This window comes from Antennarius striatus, chromosome 1, assembly GCF_040054535.1.
Source record: "Antennarius striatus isolate MH-2024 chromosome 1, ASM4005453v1, whole genome shotgun sequence".
NCBI classification, from domain to species: Eukaryota; Metazoa; Chordata; class Actinopteri; order Lophiiformes; family Antennariidae; genus Antennarius; species Antennarius striatus.
The window spans coordinates 25836777-25859136 of NC_090776.1; the positions used below are offsets into that span (position 1 = coordinate 25836777).

Genomic DNA, 22360 nt, shown 5'->3' on the forward strand with positions numbered 1-22360 from the left:
TGACAGGAGAGAGAAACCTGAACTTACTGCAAACGGTCATCTTTCATTTGAACAGGATTCAACCACCTGAAGTTGAATAAATCAGTAATCTGAAAAATCTTGATGTTCATATTCATCTTTTCTGTGCCTTCTTTTCCAAAATGTTCAAAATATATTTGGGGTCAAAACAAAACAATGAGTCGTCTATTGGTGGGACCAGCCATGTGGGTGTCCTACAGATACCTACCCCTCACTGTAGTACTCTGGATGGGACCAGGACCTGTGCTGCTCATCGGGGATTGGCCAGTTGCTGCGTGTGTTGCTGGGGCGACGGATGTGTTGCACCTGCCGTTTCTGTTGCATGGCTTGACTGACACCAGCAACATAACGTGCAAACTCCGGGTCAGAGCCCACTGTGTGCAGAAAGGTAGGATAAACACGGCTGTGAGTTTCTGACGCGCTCAGCTTTTTTCTTTGGCTCCCTGGAGCTCAATCCTTTACCCAGACTGTCCACCATAGCAGAAAAATCACAATGGCTATAAGTCAACTCTGCAAAATGAGTCTCCACTGCGATCAAAAGAGTCTGCTCCACTGTAAAAATAGTGGCTGGCCCAGACTGTATTTAGCCTGTATCATCAACTGACAGTCAAAGCTACAAGTGGAAATTTGTACTACAAGTGGAAACTCTGCTGACTGTGCTACTAAGATCAGTCTCCAAAAAAACCCCAGATATACTATTTTACTACACACTGTTTGAACAGAATGCTATCCATACTGTATGATATACATTATTTTTGACACATTTGCATGCTAAAAGCAATTTAGTCAGATCAGCTTGAGCATGATAATATGTTCAATTAGAGGTTATTCAAGACCCCAATCCCTGTTTTACACCTCGATCTCTTGTGATTATGGGTAATTAACCATTTTTGTTTTGCAGTGAACCTGCTGAATAATGTCAGCCTCTGTGTGATGTGTGTGAAAACTCCATCTCAGGACAAACAGGGTAAAACTCACCTGCTGGGTCAAAGGGCAGCGTATCTCCCAGCACTCCAAACACTCCCTCACTCTGGTCCCTGTTGGGCCAAGTATTATTGCGGGGCCCTTGCGGCTTCTGACCCAGCATCTCAGACATGACGCTGTCCATGTAGGTGCTAACCAGGCCCAGACTGTAGAGGTCTGAGCTCAGATCTGGCAGTCCAGGAGAGCTCCACTGTCCGATCGGGCCGAGGGGTGACAGCCCCGCTGTGGAGCCTTGTGGTGGAGGCTGCTGCCCAGAGGAGCTGAGCCACTTGCTTGCCACTCTTTGCTGTTGCAGAACCTGGGGTGGGGTCTGCTGAGTAGTAAGCTGAGGAGGAGGTGGCTGTTGCTGACTGATGGGCTGCAGGAGATGCTGGTAGTACTGCAGGGCCTGTGGGGAGGGCTGTTGGGGTGGAGGTGGTTGCTGTTGCTGCTGTTGTTGTTGTTGTTGTTGTTGTTGTTGCGCAGGAGGAGGTGGAGGAGGCTGCGGTTGTGGCTGCTGCTTCTGCACTGCCTGGGCCTGGGGTGGAGGCTGAGGCTGAGGTTGAGGTTGAGTGAGGACCTGGGCTGGGGGCTGCAGGGCGTTGTGAGAGATAGACAGTGATGTTGGTGGCGGTCCACTCGGGGGCTTCAGCTCAGCAGGGTTTGCAGATGCCACAGAGTTCCTCCTTTTGACGAGGGGTGAGGCCTGCTGTGATTTTCCCATGTTGAATCCTGAGAGAAAGTCAATGACATCCTGCATCTCTTGGTCGGTGGGCAGGTTCATCCCCTGGTCCTCACACGCAGAGCCATTGGCCAGTTGGCTCTGCTGGTTGGAGTCAGGGTTGCAGGACAGGCTGGTCATCTGCAGGATGCTGTGAAGCCTCCCGTCATTGTGGCCCAGGCTCTTGGCCTTCTCCTCAGAGCTACTGCTTGTTAGCATGCTGCGGGATGGGGTGCTAGGGATGGAGTAACTGCCCCCACTGTTCGAGCTGGATGACACTTTCTTGGTAAACTTGGAAGTCAGCTTAGATATTGTTTTGGGCAATCCACTGGAGGTCTTGGAGGAGGTGCCTGGCGGCAGGTCTGCATGACCGCTATACTCTGGGCTCTCTCGCTGCAGCTGGATCTGAATAATGGGCAAGGCTTGCTCTCTTGAAGAAAGAAGAAAATAATGTTCGGTGACTCAATGCCTTAATAATTACTAAGAATTCATACCAGTGAAAAGCACAATCTTAATTCACTTCAGTGATTGGTGATTCCACTTCTTCAGCATTAGTTCTCGACTAAAGCAAAAATAACTTCCAAGCAAAACCTCAATAAAAGACCATCTGTCTAGAATGAAGTTACACAGACTGAGTTCTGATGACAATCATGCTGCATCACAAAGGAATTCAAACTCTGGTGACCAGTAGACATTTATGGCCACCTTTTGCTGAGTGTAACTATACAGTATTTCTTCATGTCAGAATGAGCTCAAGAAGAATAATGTGATCACAATCATGATTAATATTATCACAGGCAAATCATATGAAGGATTAACAAGTAACAACAAGTTACTGTTTGCTTCCCCACCAGAAATGAATAGTCCTGGACCAGTTCTTTGGTTGCTGTAGTGCGTCTTGACAGTTTAGGTAGGGCTGGTTGAACATCCAACATGCTAAAATGAACACATAACCTGTGCAAAAAGATACCTATTGAAGCTATTTTTAAGAGGATTAAGTGATAAAATATACTCACTTCCTCTCCTGCCACCTGTTGATGTCAAACACTGCTGTGTACAGCACGTCTACTAGACCAAGTGTCCTCTCTGGATCCAAGCTTCTCTGAAGCAGCGACATCGTGGCTGGGTCCTCCTTCAGACACCTGAATGCATGGATTCATAGTGTTTATTGTCATGTGCACAGAAAAGAAACAGGGTTTCCCTGTACATCTGCACTTAATGCCACCAGAGTTGTTCAAAAACATTTACATATAAAATAAACCACCACAAATACTATATTTACATAATGACAGTTATTTACACAATGTGCATACAGAAAGAAATAAAATAACAGAACACAAACTGCTTATCCAACACGTTATAATTCAAATGGAAGTACAGTACGTGTGTATTTGCCAAAGACAACTGTGACAATTGAAAGAAACAAAATCAGCTGGAACAGTTCCTTTAGATTTTGTAAATTTAACATTGAAATTGCAGGTGCTTGTCAGTGAAAATCAGGTTTTTAATCATGGGATTTAGCGCTGTAATGACTGATCCAGTTATGGAGCAGAGGTTGGCAAATTCGAGGAAAACGTAGAAGTTTTGGCAGCTTATGATGTGACAAAAGTTTGCATTGAACACGGTGTCGCTCAGAGCGAAGCATCTTGGAATGGGTCAAGAACAGTAAGAAAATACCGATAATGTCCGGAGCGTCGGAGAAAGTCTGCCGATGGAGATCAATTGCTGCAAAGCTCTGGCAGCAAATGAGTTAAAATACACGATGTTCTAATACTTTTTAAGGTTTTTGTGCACCCTAAGAAGCACATAACAGAGCCTTTTATTACCAATACTACCAAGCATGTGTAATGCAGATCTGGTAACAGTTTGTTGGAATAATGTTGAGTAGGTGAGTCTTCTCATGTCTTCAAAATCGGGTGTAGTTTATTTATTATGTTAGATGTTGACAGCTGTCACACGCTACTTAAAAGAAGCTAAAAACAGAAATCATCCCTGACTGAGTACATTTAATTAGTTACGTAAAGTTGTCTGTTTACGCTTTCACTTTCTGCAGTGTGCACAGACACACATGATCAAACACAAGTGGACACATTTGCACCTTTGTTATAATCAAAATCTCATAAGTTCTGTATTTATCATTAGAAATTATTTTAAGTAATTAAACATTTGAATTGTCAGATTGTAATATTTGACATTATTTTTAATTGTAATTGCTTCTATCAGGATGACCTGCCCATGTAAATTGGATAGAAGAGGTTTATTTTGTAAAGAACAGACTGCCTCCATGTGCTTACCATGTGGAGGGAACCTGGACCACCACCTTACAACCTTCCAGAGTGATCTGGGGAGCATAAGCCTCCTTGTTCTCAATCTGAGCTGTATCAACAACCACCTGTTGGGACACAAACACACACCTTCATAAGCACCTCTCACATGCATGCTTCAGCAAAAGTCCAAGAATGATTATACTATTCTTTCTTTTTGTCTAAATTGCATATTTGCTAAAATACCAGGGGGATCAATTCCTCCTGTTGTAAACCCAAGAAAACTGATGAAACAAATGATTTTAGCCTGTGCAGCATGGAAACTAGGTCGATTTATTCCTATTCCCATAAAGGATAACAGAAAAACATCTAGTAAGAGGGCACTGGCTAGTCGTTGGTGGCTGAAATAAATTCCCCAGCTTGCCCAGATCAGTGGTTCAGGGTAAGGAAGCTGAATTCACTCAGAGTGTCTTTCTTTCCTGCTGTTGAATTTATTTGTGAGTTCTTTGAAAGTGTCCTTGGTTCTCTGAGACCAGTACAGTCAGGTCACAGAAAAGGGAGGGGAGCTGGGAGGAGTCTATTTCCTGTATCATAGGAAGTCACTCTATTGTTGTCTAAAAAACAGGTGTATCCTTGGAAACCTCTAACTGGCCACGTGAGAGATACACACACAAACACACACAAACTGTCGGCCACATGTGACACAAGGTCACCGGAGGGAGGAAAAGAAAGGGACAGCGAGAAAATATGAGGTGAACATGTTTGAAGGGCTATGACTCAAAAGAAAAAGTCGGCTGCTGTCAAACAAGGTTTCCAAGAACGTCAGCAGAACAGATATGAGGAGAAGCAGTCTGTACCTTTGATGTTTAATGAGTGTGTGGGTAAGCAAGTGTTAAATGTGTAGAAGGTACTGACGGTGTGTTCATGCCTGCTGCTGTATGACCTATGTGTAATCTATTTCGAGTGGGGTGGCTATAACGTCTGATACAGAGTTAATGCAAAGGGCTCATCCATCATCCAGGGATAGTTTTACAGTTAGCTTTGGTGGAGGCGGCGCTGGATGGTAACACTCTCTGCTTGACACAAAAAAAACAGGGCAGGCCCCACAGAGGAAATAAACACCAGAGCATAAACATGGTGGTGTTACTCTGAGGAGAATCCTGCTGCTCCTGCTCCTTCTCCATGACTCTTCTTTTCAGCCAGGGTGGGGGAAGGGGGTGGTCTGTTTTCAGATCCACACAAGCGAGCCCATCCTTCACCCAGATGCAACAGGAATGTTTCTTCTCTTTTGTGCCTCTAAGGGTGATTGTTTACACCTCTGGGCTGGCTTAAAGCAAGCGGACATATCCTCTCATTTCCAGTACAAATCTGACAAACAATGAGATGCAAGCCAAACCCACAGACACACACAAAAGGAGAGGATTCAGTGACTCGTCAGTGGAGTGCAACAGGCCTGTTCACGTCAGAATGCCACCTCCTCTTTAAAGTTGGTGACTGATGTCAACCAGAGAAAAATAGTGACTAAAGATAGGAGGGAAAATGTTCAGCTCAGCTGTTCCTTTGTATATCTCGCCCAAATAAGACTTAAAATGTGGAAGACAAAAAATCCGCAGCATAATCTGAATTTTGCAAGAAAAAATAAAAAAAGATCTTGGTAAAAGACTAATTTGGCTGTTCAGGCTCAAAAATCAAAAAGCCATTGATATCACAAAACAATCTTTCAGAAAATGTCAATAGAAGCCCAGCTGTGATAAGATTATAGGATTGATCCCCAGAAAAATATAGCTTTAGACACTAGTTTTAACACCTTCCACTCACCAGACCAGCCTGGGCAAACAGGAGTTGGACAGCTGTCTTACAGGCTCCTCTCCAGCTAGATGGGCAGACTTGGTTGAGAACCTCAGTGACAGGAGAGTCATCCCTGGGAGTCACTCCATTCTGGCCCAGTGAATCCTTGATGAGTTGCAGCATCGTGTGCTGAGCAGGGAAAAAAATGGTGGACCATCAACAAAGCTGTTGTCATCGCTGTCTGATGATGTTATACCACAGATGCTAAAAAAAACAAATAGACTAAACAGCAGTCAGTAGCCCACTTAGTCATTCAGAAGTTAGTGATCATTTTTAGAATGACTGACTTAGCAAGCAATTGGTGCTGTGTAAAATGATACGGAATAAAATCAGGAAGGAAATGTGGATTTCTGGTTGATAACTACTGAACTTGTAGTTTTGGGAGAACAACTTGGGTCACCAGTCAGAAAGAATACCGTTTTCAGTTTGAGGTTTTCTGCTGCTGACTCATTGAAGGACACTCCTTTGAGGAAGTGTGTGCCGATCTGCACAGGGATAGTGGGCAGCTCGCACTGGATTGGCTGGGAGGTGGTCTGTATTCTGCCTGCCTGGTGGGCCTCTGCTTCACTGCAGCAGCTCTGCAAAAGACAGCAGCATGCAAACATATATAAAGTAATTGCTCGCTTATTCATGCTTCAAGATGCACGACTTAACAACATCGCAGATTTTTAGTAAGTACGTGATACTGTACGCGCATGCTATTGGCTGACAATGTGCTGACACTTCAATGTATGAAAGAAACACTTTTCTCTAATACAAAAGTGTTTTAAACAGTCTGTAAGAGTGTGGGAAAATGGAATACAGATAGAAGGTGGTTTAATAGCAGCATGGGGAGGGTTCATAAACTTTTTAAATTACCGTAAATATTAAAATAGGTTGTCCTGATATCGCAGAATTTCGTTTTTCATGGGTGGTCCTGGAATGCATTACCCGTGGGCAATGAGAGATTACTGTACAACAGTGCTACAGTCCAAAACACTAATGGCATTTTTACATTAAATTGAAGTTAAACTAGCAAATGTTTCCCATTTGAAGAATATGGCTGCATGCACCAATTTAATTATTGAATCTTTAGTGGTATTTTCTAATCACATGTTTTAAGACCATCCCTTCCTTCTTGAGCTTCAACTCACCTGTAAGGCTGCCTCAACAGCTTTGGGGTTTAGATGAAATCCGGCCTTCAGAGCATATTCACTGTGGCCCAGACTCTCTAATGCTGCTTTGTAGGCCTGGAGAGACATTAATGGTAATCAGCCCAAAAACAAAAGGTTGGGATCCTACCACTTTCAACTGCAATTTTATGATGACAAATTTTAGTTCACTGTGTCTGTGAAATATAAATAACTTTTAGTAGAAGGACTGCTCTTCACTCGAATCACACAATAGTAAATGTAACTCCCTGTAATGGCCTGTGAGTCGATTACTGTACCTGTAAAGCATTGTCAATCTTCATGTTGAGTTCCTTCAGCTGATGCTCAGGGATGGTGGTGTTGTTGGAGCAGAAGAGCTGCTGAACCTGGATACCTGCCAGACAGCCATCCCGGCCCCTCTCTCTCAGCTTCGCTGTGGCCTAAAGGCATCGCAGGGTATCCAGTTAGATTGATGGTCGGAACATCTCCACTATTACAGTACTAGGTCATTCAAAAATACTAGAATGAGTGGATTTTATGAGAAAAGCAGAGTTAATATTCAAAAAAGGTTATTCAAGCCCTATTTAAAGGGGTTTATAAAGATGTATCAAACATGAACAACAAACGGTCTTTTTGTTTTAAAAAACACACAAAATACAAAACATCTGACAATACATACGATGTTACAAATTTTTATACGAGAAACATATGCGATGCTTCAGAGAAAGAACCTTGGTTACCTCCCTTCGCTAAGGCACTAAGAAAAGAGGTAACTAAATTCTGACACCTGCCCTGGACAAATCTAGATCTAAAGGTCAAAAGCATTGCTAAAATCCTCTCTTATCACTCAGCTCAGTGTTTCTTGAACAACATTTAAGGTTTTACATGACAGTTAGCCTGCCCACGACTAAGCTACTTTCAATAATAACAGGCTTAAACTATGTTGAACTTACTTTACTAAATGAATTAAATCAAGTGAAAATAACTCAGACTAACTACAATAGGGATGTTGTGTGTGGTAAGCTGGCTTACTGGAACAGGAGAGTATCTAGCAGGCTTTGTCCCCTCCAGGGCCAACAGGGCCAGAGCTTAAAGGATCAACCCACCATTCTACTTACTCTCTGCTTCACTTCATACAACTAAGTTCAAAATGGGTGAGAGGGACCACCTAACTTTTCTCAAAAAACTATCTTCTTTATATGGATTAGTGTTCAGAAGGGTACAGAATATAACCAAGACAGGTGCATAGTAATCTGCAGCCCAAATACAGGAAATTAAAGCCTTTCATCATTTTTATTAAATGGGCAACAAGCTAGCTTTTCCAAGCTTTGGACCAGAAGAGTCCTGTGGTACCATGTGGCTGCATACCTGAGCTGCACCTTTCCATAAGCGAGAGGCTTCCTCCAGCTCCGTGAGAGGACCGAGGTCAGCACTTTGGGAGCGAGCATTGGTGCAACGCTCTTGGGCCTGGGCAAGAGCCTCCGCTAGGCAAGACTGAGCCACGGGCTGGACCTTCTGCAGAGCCTGTGATAGAAACTGGAAATGGACCTGCATCACCGTGAGGAAGCACCGACCCAGCACCTATAAAAACATGACAGATCATTGTTATAAGATACCTCATTCTCATTCTTTACATGCCTGACCTGAGTCAGAACATTTAACACACCAAAAAATATAAATGCCTGCAGGCACAGATACCGTCATATTAGTTTGAACGCTTCAGTGACTGTTAACACTCTTACACTACCTGACAAACAAATGAGCTGAAAGGGAACGTCTGGCTCATCAATGGTACTTTGTGGTTTTAACATTTCTGAAACATTTTTGACACCAAGAGCTTACATAAATTATACAACTCTGCACTTTTTAATTGATGATTAAATGACATTATGAGATGAGGATATCTGAAAGTATCCTCCTGTAAGTCTCGCAACATTCAAATTTAGTTTTAAACTCTTAGATAAACCGGATTATGTTCAGATCACCTCCTTTAATAAAAATGGCAAACTTGTTTCCTTGCTGCTTCATATAAAGTTGATTTCAACTCTGAATGACAGCCATGGTATGTCACAAAGCAAGAAATCTGTGTGAAGAGTACAGCACCTTTCAAGATAAAACATCAGGCAGATAACTGAGGACAAAAAAAGTGTTAAAATATGTGTTTAATTTAACTTAAACAATAGTTCTGGTTTCCTTATGAGTGGCGGAGTTGTAATTTATCATTTTCAAATTCTCCTCCTTGAAACATTATAGGATATCTTTGCTTCACACACCTAATGGTGTGTGAGTGTGTGTGACTGTGTATGTGTGTGTGTGTGTGTGTGTGTGTGTGTGTGTGGTGAGTGAACAGTCCAGGTTTAGAGGTTGTTTGTCGATCACTTTGCAAAAATAAGAGAAACAGGACACCACAGGGTCCACCACGGTCACAGCACTTTCTTTTTCAGGTACCTGCTGAAAATATCTGTTGGGGAGGCTGAGTTGTAAAGACAGAAATGTGCCTCTGTTTTCTGAGGGCAGACCGGTTACACCCTATAGCTGTTTTTATTCTTCAACCCCACACTAGACCAAAAAAAAAAGAAATACTGTGTTTATTATGGATTATCATAGCTCAAAGCGACAAGTCATGTCCTTAATCATCAAAATAACTGTAGGTCAATTGCCGAAAAGGATTTTAGTTTCAAAATTAAGAACTGTCTTTGTAATTTTGAGTGGTGCATAAACCATTATTTTAAATCTAAGAGGGAAAAGATCCCTCTAACCCACACACGTGTACACACACACACACACACACACACACACACCTGATTTGATGGGGTTTGCTAGAGGAAATGTTGATGAGTTTTACTAACTTTAAACAAAGATTTCATTTTTGTTGTCAAAACTAGTTTAGATTAGAAATGCGTGCTTTAATTCCTTCAGATGACTTTCAGCAACTGTCTTTCATTCTCATCACAATGTTGTGAATAAAGCAGTTGTGCAGTAAAATTATCAGAGTTAACTACAGAAGCATAACTGGACCATTTTATGTGGTTACAACATGAATTGTTTTCATTTTTGTTACTGAAAAGAAAAACAAGGCATGAGGTGAACTGACGAATGATGTTAATATGCGATGACTGTTTAGTGCCGCAGCCAAGCTAGTGTTCAATCTCATCTGTGTACCAGTCCAGTTACAGTTCTGTCTGAAGCGCCAACTCACCAACCATAACAGCTGAAGTCAGAGTGCTGACATGCTAATATCTGCCAGTTAACACATCGTGTAACTACAGCTGATGGAAAGGTCATTAGACTTGCAGGAGTTTATCCATAAGCAGCATGCTGAACAAAGACATTTTGATCTGAATGTGATGAAAAAGGTCAGGAAATCAGGTTTTAAATGATCCCCTGAGGTTCACGAATCCTCTATCTGCCAAATTTCTGTGCAACAGCTTCCAAAAACAATCAACCCATTTGGGTTGACTGGAACTAGAATCAACTCACCGCATCCTCGTTTCATACAGCGCTTATGAGTATGCGTATTTGTTTGGTAAGGCTATGATGCAGCATTATATCATTACTCAAAAATGTTTGTGGAACAATTAACAATTAACCTATTTTTATACTTAGTTTTCTCTCAGTGTAGTCTACTCATAAACTGACTTATAAACTGAAGAATGTTTAATGTTTGACAGATAATAATGATGTTAACGAATAATTGTCTCAAGACAAGCATGTGCACATAGTATATAAACTAATATATATAAATATGTGATAAATAAATTTGCATGTAATCATTAATGTTCTTTATTTCAATACTCAAAGAACAAAAAAGTTAGCACTGAGCCCAGTACTAAGTAGACAAATAAAACCCAACAGAAGACGCACATCTGATGGTGAAGCTCGGGTGAAATTCCTGCAGCCAGAACATCCAAAATGAAAATCACCTGCAGTGTGTAGTAATGAAGAACTAACAATACCATGATCACAGGCTGAACAGACCAGTGTTACAGACTCATCTTAGAGAAGAAGAAAAAAATGAGGCCATGGCTACGACACAAGATAATGGCTAACACATGTGATTGGCTGCACACTATCCCACACAGTCATGGAAAATATGAGAAATAAGAGTGCAGCAGGGCCAAGTCGACGTTGGGCCCCTCTCAAGCCCAAACAAGGCGAATCATGAATCAATCAACATGGATAGTATTTTCTGAGAACACCTGCACTGTAAAGGCACCAAATCTAGCAGAGGAGCACTCCTGAGATCTAGAGTAGCATGGACCAAGAAGGGACAGTTTAAAGTTTGGAGCAAATATGAACCACAAGGCCAGATTCACACATCCTTTTTCACTTTTGTTAACTTTGTGAAATAGGCCATTCAGTCCGAGCAGAATGAACACGATACACTATCACAGGAGAACGCATTGCAACAAGTCTACAACAGTTCTTACTTTTTCCTTAAATTGTGGCTATGGAAATATAAATACACATGTACCATACAACTAATCACACCAATAGGGATTTTCCATATGCAAATTTACATTCAGCCAAGAAAAATGTCTTTATTCTTCATCTTGTTCTGAAAGGTCTAAATAATGTGTAGAATGCGGTTCCTTCTTGGAAGATACAAGCACATATAGGAAACAATTCTGAACACATTGTTCCATAGTAACCTTTCTGTAAACCTCCTTCAACAAATGTTTCACATTTTTGTACTTTGGCATGTTTTCTCTTGTCTAATTTTGTATCTTTGTACAGTTCCAAAGTCAAAAGAACCAAGTAATGTAACCTGCAATTGCATGAATAAAAATGTAATAAATGCATCATGTTTCACTGCAATCAGATGTAGCTTCATTTGATAAAACCACATTTCATCGAAAAAATAGAAAAACTGTATAAAACAAAGAAACCACAAGTGTTTTTAAGAGCTGCAGATAAAGGGGTTGTTTTCCATCACACACTGGGTTACTTCAAAGCGGCAGTAAAGGTCTCTCTGGTTGTCGGGGGCTCTGTCTGCCTCTGGTCTTCACTCTGTGGTTTAAGCTTACAAGCTCGGCAAATGGCCTCTTAACAAACCATGACATATTCATGCATATTTGGCAGAGGAGACACTCGGAGCAGCCAGAGAACCAGGATATGATGGAAAATAAAAAGTGGCGTGTTTTGCAGACTTCAGGGACCTGAAATTTTGGACGGTCTTGGTGCAGAAAATGGGAAGAAAAGTGAAATGTGTGTGTCCGTGTGCTTGTGTTAGGGGGTAGGAGGGTATATCTCACATACCACAACCCCCAAACTCAAAATCCATTTGTTTCTGTCTCAAGGCCTCGGTATATCCAGCTGCCAAAAAGCATTCCTCAACATTTGCAAACAAAGGACAATACCTAACAGTCAAACCTATCACATCACGGAGGGCCAAATCAGCAGCAATGACCAAAGCTGGTCCTAAACAACTTTAAGTTGTGCCTGTACACCACCTTCTCTAAGCAAGCAGAAAACCTGGATGTAGTACTGCAGAATGATAACTCTTCTTATTCTGTGACTCTGTATCTTTCACATTTGTAAAGAATGTGATAGAAAAATCATGATAATGTTCTATGAATGTCATCATCTAATGGGATTAAAAGTACTAATTTATTGCATCATAACTTTTTCGCTAATATTTTATTCATGGTGTGTTTTAGCAGTATTCTCCTTATAAAGTACAACTAACACACACACACACACACACACACACACACACACACACACACACACACACACACACACACACACACACACACACACACACACACACACACACACACACACACACACACACAAGATCATTGTAAAGTATTAATGCATTTCCTTTTCTGCCTTAACAAATGTACCCTTTATGCCCATAGCCAGACAGCAAGTATGAGTTCCAAGACATGCGGTCTAAACTTTCAGACTTGGGCTTCCTCAGTATTCATCTGTGCATATCCAAGACCACAGAGTCAGATTTACTGACTGTGGTGCAAAAGTGTTTCCTGTTTTGGGCTCAGCTACATCCACTGAGGTCCTGCAGCCCCACCAGTGTCTTGGTTGTAGTCATGTACCATGTTATTGGATTATGGAAACACCAATAACACCATAATTTCAACAAAGCTTCCCGTGGAACATCACTACAGTACTGGAACAGAATTTGACAAAATGTGAATTTTGTCTTAAATTAAAAAAAATACGAATTACTTTGAATCTAACGACCACAAGGCGACAAACTGTGTCAAGCGGTCTTATTTCGACAGCATACCAAAATATCATTATTTACCTATTGTTTGTGGGTTGTCTAGTGCCCTGTAGTTTTATTTTTACACCGACCATATCACACTGTGACTGTACTATATATTTAGATGTGTTCAATCTCTTTCTACTCTGTGAAATAGAAGGTGGATTGCCACTCTGGGAGTTTCACAGGCTCACAACTGTGTATTAAGAGGAGGATAAATAAGCAGATGCTGTAATCATGAGGAAGGATGGGGTTTAGGCAGGGTTTGGGTGTGGTGTACAGCTGAAAATTCAGATAATTGATGCTGAAGGCTCCACTTGAGAGCCTGTCTATTATGGCAGCACAGAAAAAAATGCAACTGCAATTAAGAATTGTCATCACAATAGCGATCGTTCCAAGTTCTAAGAAAAAGAGCACCTGTCAATTCTCTTCGTTTTCAGACTGGCGCAGTAACCTGAAGGGCTTCAGCTTCTGAGGTTTGACAGTGTCAACAAGTGAAACATAATGTGGCCTCGTGATCCTCAAGAGCTGAGTCGTCAACTACAAAGCAAGTTCGACGCAGCGAGGCTTTCTTTGTGAGAGGTAAAATTCTAACCCTAACTTTAACACTACCCCCCCCCCCCAGTAAGAGATAATGAGCATCACAATGGTGGTTATCAAGTTTCTTTGTTAATCCAGGCTTCCTGCTTCAGGCTCTGTGTACACCCCCATAAAAAAGGAACATTTGAGCATTCCTTGATTCTACTTCCATTGCAGCCTACTTCAGCTGACAGCAACAATTTGCTAAAATGGAAAGCCATAAACACAATAAAATTATATTCATTATTTTACCACTTATTGCCTTGTCACTGCAGGTTACTTAGAAAAAATTAGACAGCAAATTTAATACATTATTCTGAAAGTCTCCTAGGCCACTATTGCGTAATGCAGATTATGTGTGTAGCATTAGCAACCATGGTAATAAAACCAGGTTAAATAATTCTTTTGTGATATTGAAAAACAATCCTTTTAAATTATGCTCAAGTTTTTTGTTCAGGAAAAGCATATTTAAATAATCAATGGAGACAAGATTCCCACATCACAGCTGGTCATTTCAGTAATCCAAATATAATTTGTACCAACACCTCAGCTACAGTGTTTCATATTTTACACAACCAATTTTGTATCTACAGTATGGAGAGATGGTGCGGTATTTATACTGACAAAAGACGACCTTTCTTCTCACATCCTCAGTGTTTTTCACACCTCACCCTCAGATCCTGACACCGACTTAACACAGGGCGTGAGAAGCGTATTTGGGCTACCAAACAGTGATTCATAGATCCAGCATTCTGATAGAGTACACTACAGCATCTTACCACTAAAGCTAGAGGACAAGTCACGAGTGAATGACTATGAGAAATGACATGTCGCCAGAGGCTATGAGCTTATTCATATTATTTCAGGTAACAGGATGCTTGAATATTAATAAGCTTCTTGTTTGTTAGAGGACACGAGACCAAGTCATTTTCCTTAAGTCAACACAATGTGACATGCTTCTGTGTATAAAACAAGTTGAGCAGGTGGTTAAAGTGACATGGGGCAGGATTCTGTGACAGCACCTACCTCAACATCCTGTAGGCTGAAGTCGTTCTGATCTTTGAAGTTGGCAGCTCCAGCACTCAGTTCCATGAGCATTTTGGCGATCTCTGGCTTTATTGCTGCAGTCAGCCTACTGGCCGCCTCCATGACGTGTTCCTGCACGTCCTTCAGTTGCATAGCTGCTTTGGAATAGTGAGAGTTCCTGAACACACTGCTGAACAGGTCTGTGAGGAAGGCGCTGGCCCTGCAGAACACATTGAGGGCATCCAAATATTTGGAGATGCCTTGCTGGATGTCTGCAACTGCAGTAGTGGCGATGGATGGAGGTGGCTGACAGCTGCCGTGCATCCCCACCCCAGTCCCGATAGGCGAAGATGCCGAGCAGGTGGATGTTAATGGGGCGCTCAGGGTCCGGCTCAGCTCAGGCATCTGGTACTGCTGGTGCTGTTGCACTTTCTGCTTGGACCCGCCAAGCAAAAAGCGACGCTTGTAGTCCATTTTACTTTCCTGTGCACTACAACAATACATAAGTGGTGCGACTGCACCGGAAGCTGCTGTTTCAATTCTGGGGTTTTTTTTCCAAAGTGCTGTTTTCCTCTTTACAAGAACACCTAACCCAACTGTCCAGGAACTGTTCAAGTTGAGTAAAAAGACAGCTCAAGAATTCCACTGCCAGAGGCTCATCTCAGTGTGACTTGCACAGAGGCAGCGCAGGCTTGGGTGGGTTCAGAGTGCATTCAAAAAGACTGGCAGTCTGAGTGAAATGCTTACATGCAGCCCGGCTGCAGAAACACCAGTCCCAGCTTTAAAAAAAAAGAAAGGAAAAGCAACACAGACACACCTCCAAGTTTTCTAGTTCCAACTTCAAATAAAATTATCATAACAGAGGAAGAAAAGTCAAACCACTCCCTAATTTAATTTAAGTAGTAATACAGCCAAGTTATAAAGTGCATTAACTTTTCTTCACAATGGGGGGGGGGAAATCCTTCATACAGTATATAGAGTATATACACATACGCATGTACATATATAAACCTATACCAGCGTGCACTAATAAATGTAGAAACCCCTTTAAAAAGCTAAGAGGAAAAATTTAGGCAAGGGAAATGAAACACTGGTCAACAGCACAGAGGAAGATGACAAAACAACAAAGTAAAGGTTGGAATCAGAAGACGTGGTTTCAGATGTCTTTGTGCACCGGCTGGTAGAGGAGCTGTGGGAGGGGAAGAACAGACAGATCCAGTCCGTCTCAAATCCTCTTCACAAGGCAGGACTCAGCAGGCGGTGAGCAAGTGGCCAGCTGATAGCTCTGTCTGCCTGTCCCGAAGTCTCCTGCAGCTTCCTGGATTCTCACCGTCTGCTGGCTGAGGTAGATATTACTCACCATGGAAACAAGTGTGCTTCCAGGTCTTGCTGTTCTCTGCGGATGCAGATGAGAACGGCAAAAGCAGAAATGTATCTGTAAGGCCTCTAGGTCATTTCCTAAGGGAGAAAAGGGTAGACACGCAAAAAGAGGGTCAATATTGAACCAGAGAGGAAGGATGAGCTTCATTTCAACTCTTTTACTGTTGCAACCTTAAATAAACTTTACCGCCCTTTACGAAACACATCATCACGGATACCTGCACCATTTCTTGAAATTATTAGCAAATATTATTGCTGCATGTAAAGTTTTTCTAATAGTTTTGGTAGGCCTGAATGTTCTATTTAAAGACAAGGAAAAAAAAAAAAAAACACCCAATGACATCACTCTAAAAACCAATTCTGCTGTAAAAATGTATGCTATTAAAATTCCCGTTGGTCGATTTAGGAATTTTTAGCCTTCGTGAAATTTTGCAAGATATTACATGTAAACTAATTAACATATTTCCAGGAAACGGGGTGTGAATGTGGGGCATGCGCCAAAGAATGAATCACAGAATTTTGGCGCAGATAAGCATTTGTTCTGTCTGTCTTCGGAGTCTATCGTTTGGAAAACCCTGAACAGTGCCATTTAGATGGCATGAATGTCTAGACTAAAGTATGCTCTCTATGGGTTGGAAGTCTTTTTACAAAATGGGACGCATTCAGGTAATTAATGTATAGGCAGAAAACAAAAGACAAGCATACTGGAGCTTTAGTCATTGCATTTATGAGTGCTATCAAAGTTTTTGTTGCTCTACAGGAGCTGACCATTGGCCAGAAATGGCTCATCTGCAGTGTGCCACTTCAACTTGCCACTGTCAGCAGGAAGTCTTAAAGTGGTAAGTTTTATCTTCAAAGGACAGCAGCAGACAAGTGATATACAGAGCAAATCTATAAACCGTAGCCGACAAAAAAGCAAGTATCTGATAATAATCCTTTCTTTTAATTCAACCACCACCACTTAACAGTGACAAATTGCCACTACTGTAAAAGTTAACGTCATACTTAAGTTGCAAATGTGGTTTGAGGCTTCACAGGTGTGGTCTATTTTCTCCTTACATCTACTAAAATCCCTTTAGGATACAACGGCTCTTAATGTCACATTACAGCATTCACCACTTCACTTAATACGGTTCACTTCAGATTTTATTACCAGAACCATCTACTGTAATTACTCCTACATTATACACTTGGTTCAATTCACCCCATGGAAAAAAAAACATGGGGTGAATTCCTATATCACAAGGAGAAAGAGCAAAGACATGTAGTTTCATTCAATATTAAATTACTACAATTGTTAAAATCCATTGAATGCAATCCAAGAATGCTAAATGTTTGATTGAAATCATCAAGGTGTTCTGCTCAGATGGGGAAAGGACCATATTTAGTCATATTTCTCTAAACCAAGTGGTACTGGTGATATTATATCACAGTTTGTTAAAGTGCAGCGGTTTAGTGTTTTACATTTCCAGACGATTACTAACACCATACCTCACAGACAGCCTCTCTGAAAAGAATCTTTGGCAGTGTCTGGTTTAGTAGAACACAGCTGCAGTGAGAAATTCCTGCAAGAAGCCATTGTTGGAAGACACTGCATGGTCTGTTGGTCTCCACACAGTAGGAGTCACAAAACTCTCATTCAATACCCGAGCATTACGTGGCTTGTTCTTCTCCCTTTAGCCTTTTCACTTGATTATGAATATAATAATTTGTATTGTCAAAATCAAGAGGGAATTTGACCTCACATCTCTCTACAATTTTACTCTATAAAGGCAAAGGTCACCTTGTGACTGCAGATATTTAGAAAAATGCATTAAGGCCTGAAGACACTTGATAGATTTTTTAAAGGAAAATATGAAACATTTCTGGAAATGTGACATTTAAACAGTACCAACAAAGTGCATGTAATGACAAAATTGCTTGGAATTTGTAATATTACTACTAAAAAACAATATCAAAAAGTCAGAAGAACTAGGTTAAAGGATACTTATTTATTGGAGCCATAAATGTTTTTGGAGGGGACACTGAATACAGTATCCTGATTCTGCCTTGGACTTTACACCGGTGTACCTTACACAGGTATAACTTTCAAAGAAATTAGTCCATCACTGAACTTCCTTCGCTATTTAGAGCCCTTGTGGCAATGAAATGGATATAGCTACACTCCTGATATTACACTCATTGGGACACCAAACGTCAACATGGCTGTCTAATCTGTTCGCTACACAGCTCCCAACACAGCAGGATGATCATTCTGCGGCCCATTCAGACTCTTATCTTGTTGTACCACGCTAAATGCTTCTCTGTTTTGGATGAATCAGGAAAACAACCTGTGGAAAAAAACACCAATCAGTGTGCTGTCATTGCACACAAAGCTGATGCTTAACAGCAAGGCATACATAGCTTCAATTGTGAATCCCTGCCAAATTTCTCCCGACCTTAAAAACCACACTTCCGTTGACAAACAGAGGGGTAAAATCAACTCAGCCTCATCTGTCCCTCGCTGTAAAGTGGAGGGAGGGAGCCAAGGGAAATTGATGACCTTCTCATGAAGGGACAACAGATCTGCTTCCTACTTTTTAACCCTTAGATTACAGGCAAACACTCAAGTTATTATATGAAGTTTCACAGAGGGTTATCTACTTACACAGATATGTTTTCACATGTGCGATACAGCCAATACAATTTTATCTCACTCATGGGCTCTGCCAGAATTACTTGTTGATATATGACCAAAGAATTCCTTAGATATGTTCCTGAAATACGAAAATCAAAAGCAACTACCGCCAATCAAGAACAATCAATCAATCAATAAATCAATCAATCAATATTAAATAAGGTTGCTTGGAAAAATGGTTCATAAAATTAAGTGATCCAATGTTAAGTTAGAAGCACTCAGTCCCACCAGGGTTTTCAGGAAATCTGAGCTTAGCTAGCCTGGAGCTAACCACTCTAACTCAGACACTTTCACACAGAGAACCTGAATAACAGGTAATCGTATGGTCACACACATTGTGCATGGGTTATTCGAAAGAAGACTAAAAAGATCAGCAAGAGGAACAACACATTTTTAATAACATACAATTTCGTTGCCATGGTGGCCTGCAAACCGGCATTTATTGTTAACCTAATGTAATATTTTCAAGTCATTTACAAACACTTGCTTAGCTTGCTTGCTTGCTTACATATGCCTAATGTATAAGATGGTGATAAGAGAATATAAAAGGATGGAGGTCTGCATTGCAGCACTCGATGTAAAAAGGGCCATGTTACGTGATAGGATGCATGTGGTAATGTATCGAGGGTCAACATGCAGATTGTACTGTTTCTCTGACAGTGGAAACTTCTTGGTTTGGTTTAGTTATATCATGGTCCTCAGAGAGAATAACAAAAGTGGGAACTGATTAGCCAAAAAGACAAAGCCACATTTTTGTTTCGCAGTAAGTTTTGGGCTATTTGCTTCACTGCATGGTTCAAGGCAGATATAATTTATCTGCAAAGTGAACATTAGTGGTCAGCATCCCGGTAATAAAAGGTTATCCCAAGAAAACATGGCATAAATATGAATGAGGCCTGCTTGTTTCTTTGGGGTCGCTCTGTTGGCTTGCAGCCTCTTGCAGGGCACGCTATTAGAGATTGCACCCAAACAAACGTGATAACAGAGTCTCTCCGGATGTGCATTGGAGTTGTGCCAACCCACCTTAAAGCCTTCCTCCAGCAGGGGGCTGCTCTGGGCTAATGATAGCTCTACTTCGCCACTAGGTATGTGTCAGCTGCTCAGCTTCAACAGGAAGAGGGTTAAGGTTTCCTGGAGCAAGCACCTTGTCGCCAGGAACAAAAACGTCAAACACAACTGAGCAACTGGGAAGGAGTAGGTAGTAAATCATAGAACCATGCATGATTTATCATTTTGTGCAACCCTCTAGACAAACAATTGCAGTTATCAACAGACAACCCAGGGGTCTTTTAAAAAAAATACAGAATTTACCAACAAAAAAACTGCTTTGTTTCCATTATGGTTACTATGTTTACACCTGGGATAACATCCAGTACATCTGCACAAATGCCATTGCTCAAAGGCACCTTCACACCAGCTGTTAAGGAGCCAGAGCCTTGTATTTTACTCTGTTTCCACTTGACAAAACAAACCAGTCAGCTTCTGTAACCTGCAGGACATTGTGACTTGTTTAAACAAATGCAGTTACTTCTCATCCACATTTTTGTGGCTGTAATATCACAGCTAGGTAGCTTAATAGCTGTGGATGGGGCAGCTGTTACCTACGCCGCGAGCTCCCTATCCATCTGCCACTGCGAGGCAAACATAGTCCCTCTGACGCTCCATCCACAGGCCTGACATTAGCACACTCAAGAAGTCTATTTCAGCCTCCACGGGCAAAACAGCTGCCCTGGTCCACACCACACTGTTTTTAGACACTCCAAAAGGTTCAGCGCACAGAAGAAAAAAATCTTCACTACATCTGTTGCCAATGAAGCAAAGGAATGCATTTCCCCAGAACCCTCTTTATGTGGATATCAGGAGTACCAGACATATGGTGTAAAACATTTAAAAATGTCGCTGCATATAAAATTAACATTAAATATACTGTATATAACAAGTGACTCAGTTTTAAAATTTTCTTAAGCATTTTTAATAAATAAAAATTTAGGGGGGAAAAAGGACTAATCGAGCTTTGAGATGGGAGAAGCTTCACTGAAGACATTCCTCTGGGCAGATAAGCTCCAGTAAAGAGAATCAGCAGACAGGTCGAGGAGGTCAGTCCAGATGACAGGACAAGTGCCGCAAGCAACTGTGTGACAGGAGCAGAGCCAGGCTTCTCTTGCCCACAGAACACAAGGAGAGCATTGTGACAAACCCTGGTTTCCTATACCAGCACACAAAAAAACAATCTCCCTTTTTGTATGACTTTTTCGAAGAGAAAATTAAATCCATGGCAAGGATTTCAAATTTATTGCAAGAAAAAATTTAACATCCTACTACCTCTCCTGGACTTATTTTGTAGCATCCACAAATCCTTGTCTTTTTTGAGGGTGGAGTTCTGTTGTGTTCTCATAATTAATCCTGTTAGTTTTTTTATGGAAATTCATAAAAAAAATTATTTGATAGGCGATTTTCATAATACGTTCATTCCCCCTGTTCTGTAAAGTACAAGCTTACTTTGCTTGATTGTGTTTTTTGGTAGATGATTTAGCAGTAGTGAAACTTTCACTGTTTTAAAATAAACCTCTGTTGAGTAAGTTAGGACAAACCCATTACTCATATCACTGTAGAGGCAGTTAGAATACAGTCACGACAGATAGTGTAAGTAGCTTATGGCTTAAATAAAAATAGCAGACAGGCCTAACAAAGGACATACTCGAGGACATGTCTGTCACATGCAAATACAAATTTCAACATGTTCCTTTGCATTAATCAAAGGACAGTGTGTTCCAATACTCTAAACTATATTGACAAATTAATATCTCTCCATGGGAATCATGATGACAAAGGAGTTCTAAATGGATAAAAACAAAAAAAGAGAGATCTAGCTTAGTGTGAGCAGAGCTTTTAAATAAAGCACACATGCGTTTCTGTACTTGATTGGACAAAGACAGAACTGGCACATCCCCTTCAGGGAAACAGTTTACAATAGTGTATAATTTATGTTCCCAACTGAGCGGGTTCAAAAGGGGGATACTGTGATAAAAGACTCTAATAATAATAAGGATGATGACAGCCTTGGTGATGTCATGATATTAGTTCCATTCGTAAAAGGCTGGCGGCAACTTGTGGGGATGAAAACGCTTCTCTCATACCTATATTGAGCAGACAATATACTGATGTTACAGGTCGTGCTGCATTCCAGCTAAAAGGGTTCTGTAATTTCAGCCTGGCCGAAAGTAAGAATTTATTCTTTAACTTCAGGCACAATGAGAGGCAATATGGAGGTGCCACACAGGTCAGAAATCCCAACACAAACAAAACTGTTCCTTTACATTTTTATACAACAAGAAAAAAAAAAGTCAAACCCGTCAACCTAGAAGTGCACTGAGACATAGACAACAACTTAATGTACAGAGTAGGTAGAAAAAGCCTTTATTACTACTGATGGCCTGGGTATGGATGGAACATTTTGACAGGTATAATAACAGGATACAGTAGGTCTGTAGACTAAGGAATTAAAGTATTAAGCACTGAGGTTCA

At 41.1% G+C, this 22360-nt stretch overlaps 1 protein-coding gene across 1 annotated transcript in view; it reads right to left on the reverse strand.

Moving 5' to 3' along the window:
- The window catches only part of garre1 (granule associated Rac and RHOG effector 1), a 31870-nt gene that overhangs the window by 2996 nt on the left and 6514 nt on the right, over window positions 1-22360 (reverse strand). The window contains exons 2-11 of the mRNA XM_068312692.1: window positions 14779-16236; window positions 8313-8525; window positions 7244-7384; window positions 6948-7043; window positions 6231-6392; window positions 5785-5943; window positions 3997-4094; window positions 2719-2844; window positions 997-2132; window positions 227-392 (exon numbers count right to left, since the gene is read on the reverse strand). Coding sequence (XP_068168793.1) covers window positions 227-392; window positions 997-2132; window positions 2719-2844; window positions 3997-4094; window positions 5785-5943; window positions 6231-6392; window positions 6948-7043; window positions 7244-7384; window positions 8313-8525; window positions 14779-15282 — 2801 coding nt within the window. The 5' untranslated portion in view covers window positions 15283-16236. The remainder of the gene's footprint in view (window positions 1-226; window positions 393-996; window positions 2133-2718; window positions 2845-3996; window positions 4095-5784; window positions 5944-6230; window positions 6393-6947; window positions 7044-7243; window positions 7385-8312; window positions 8526-14778; window positions 16237-22360) is intronic.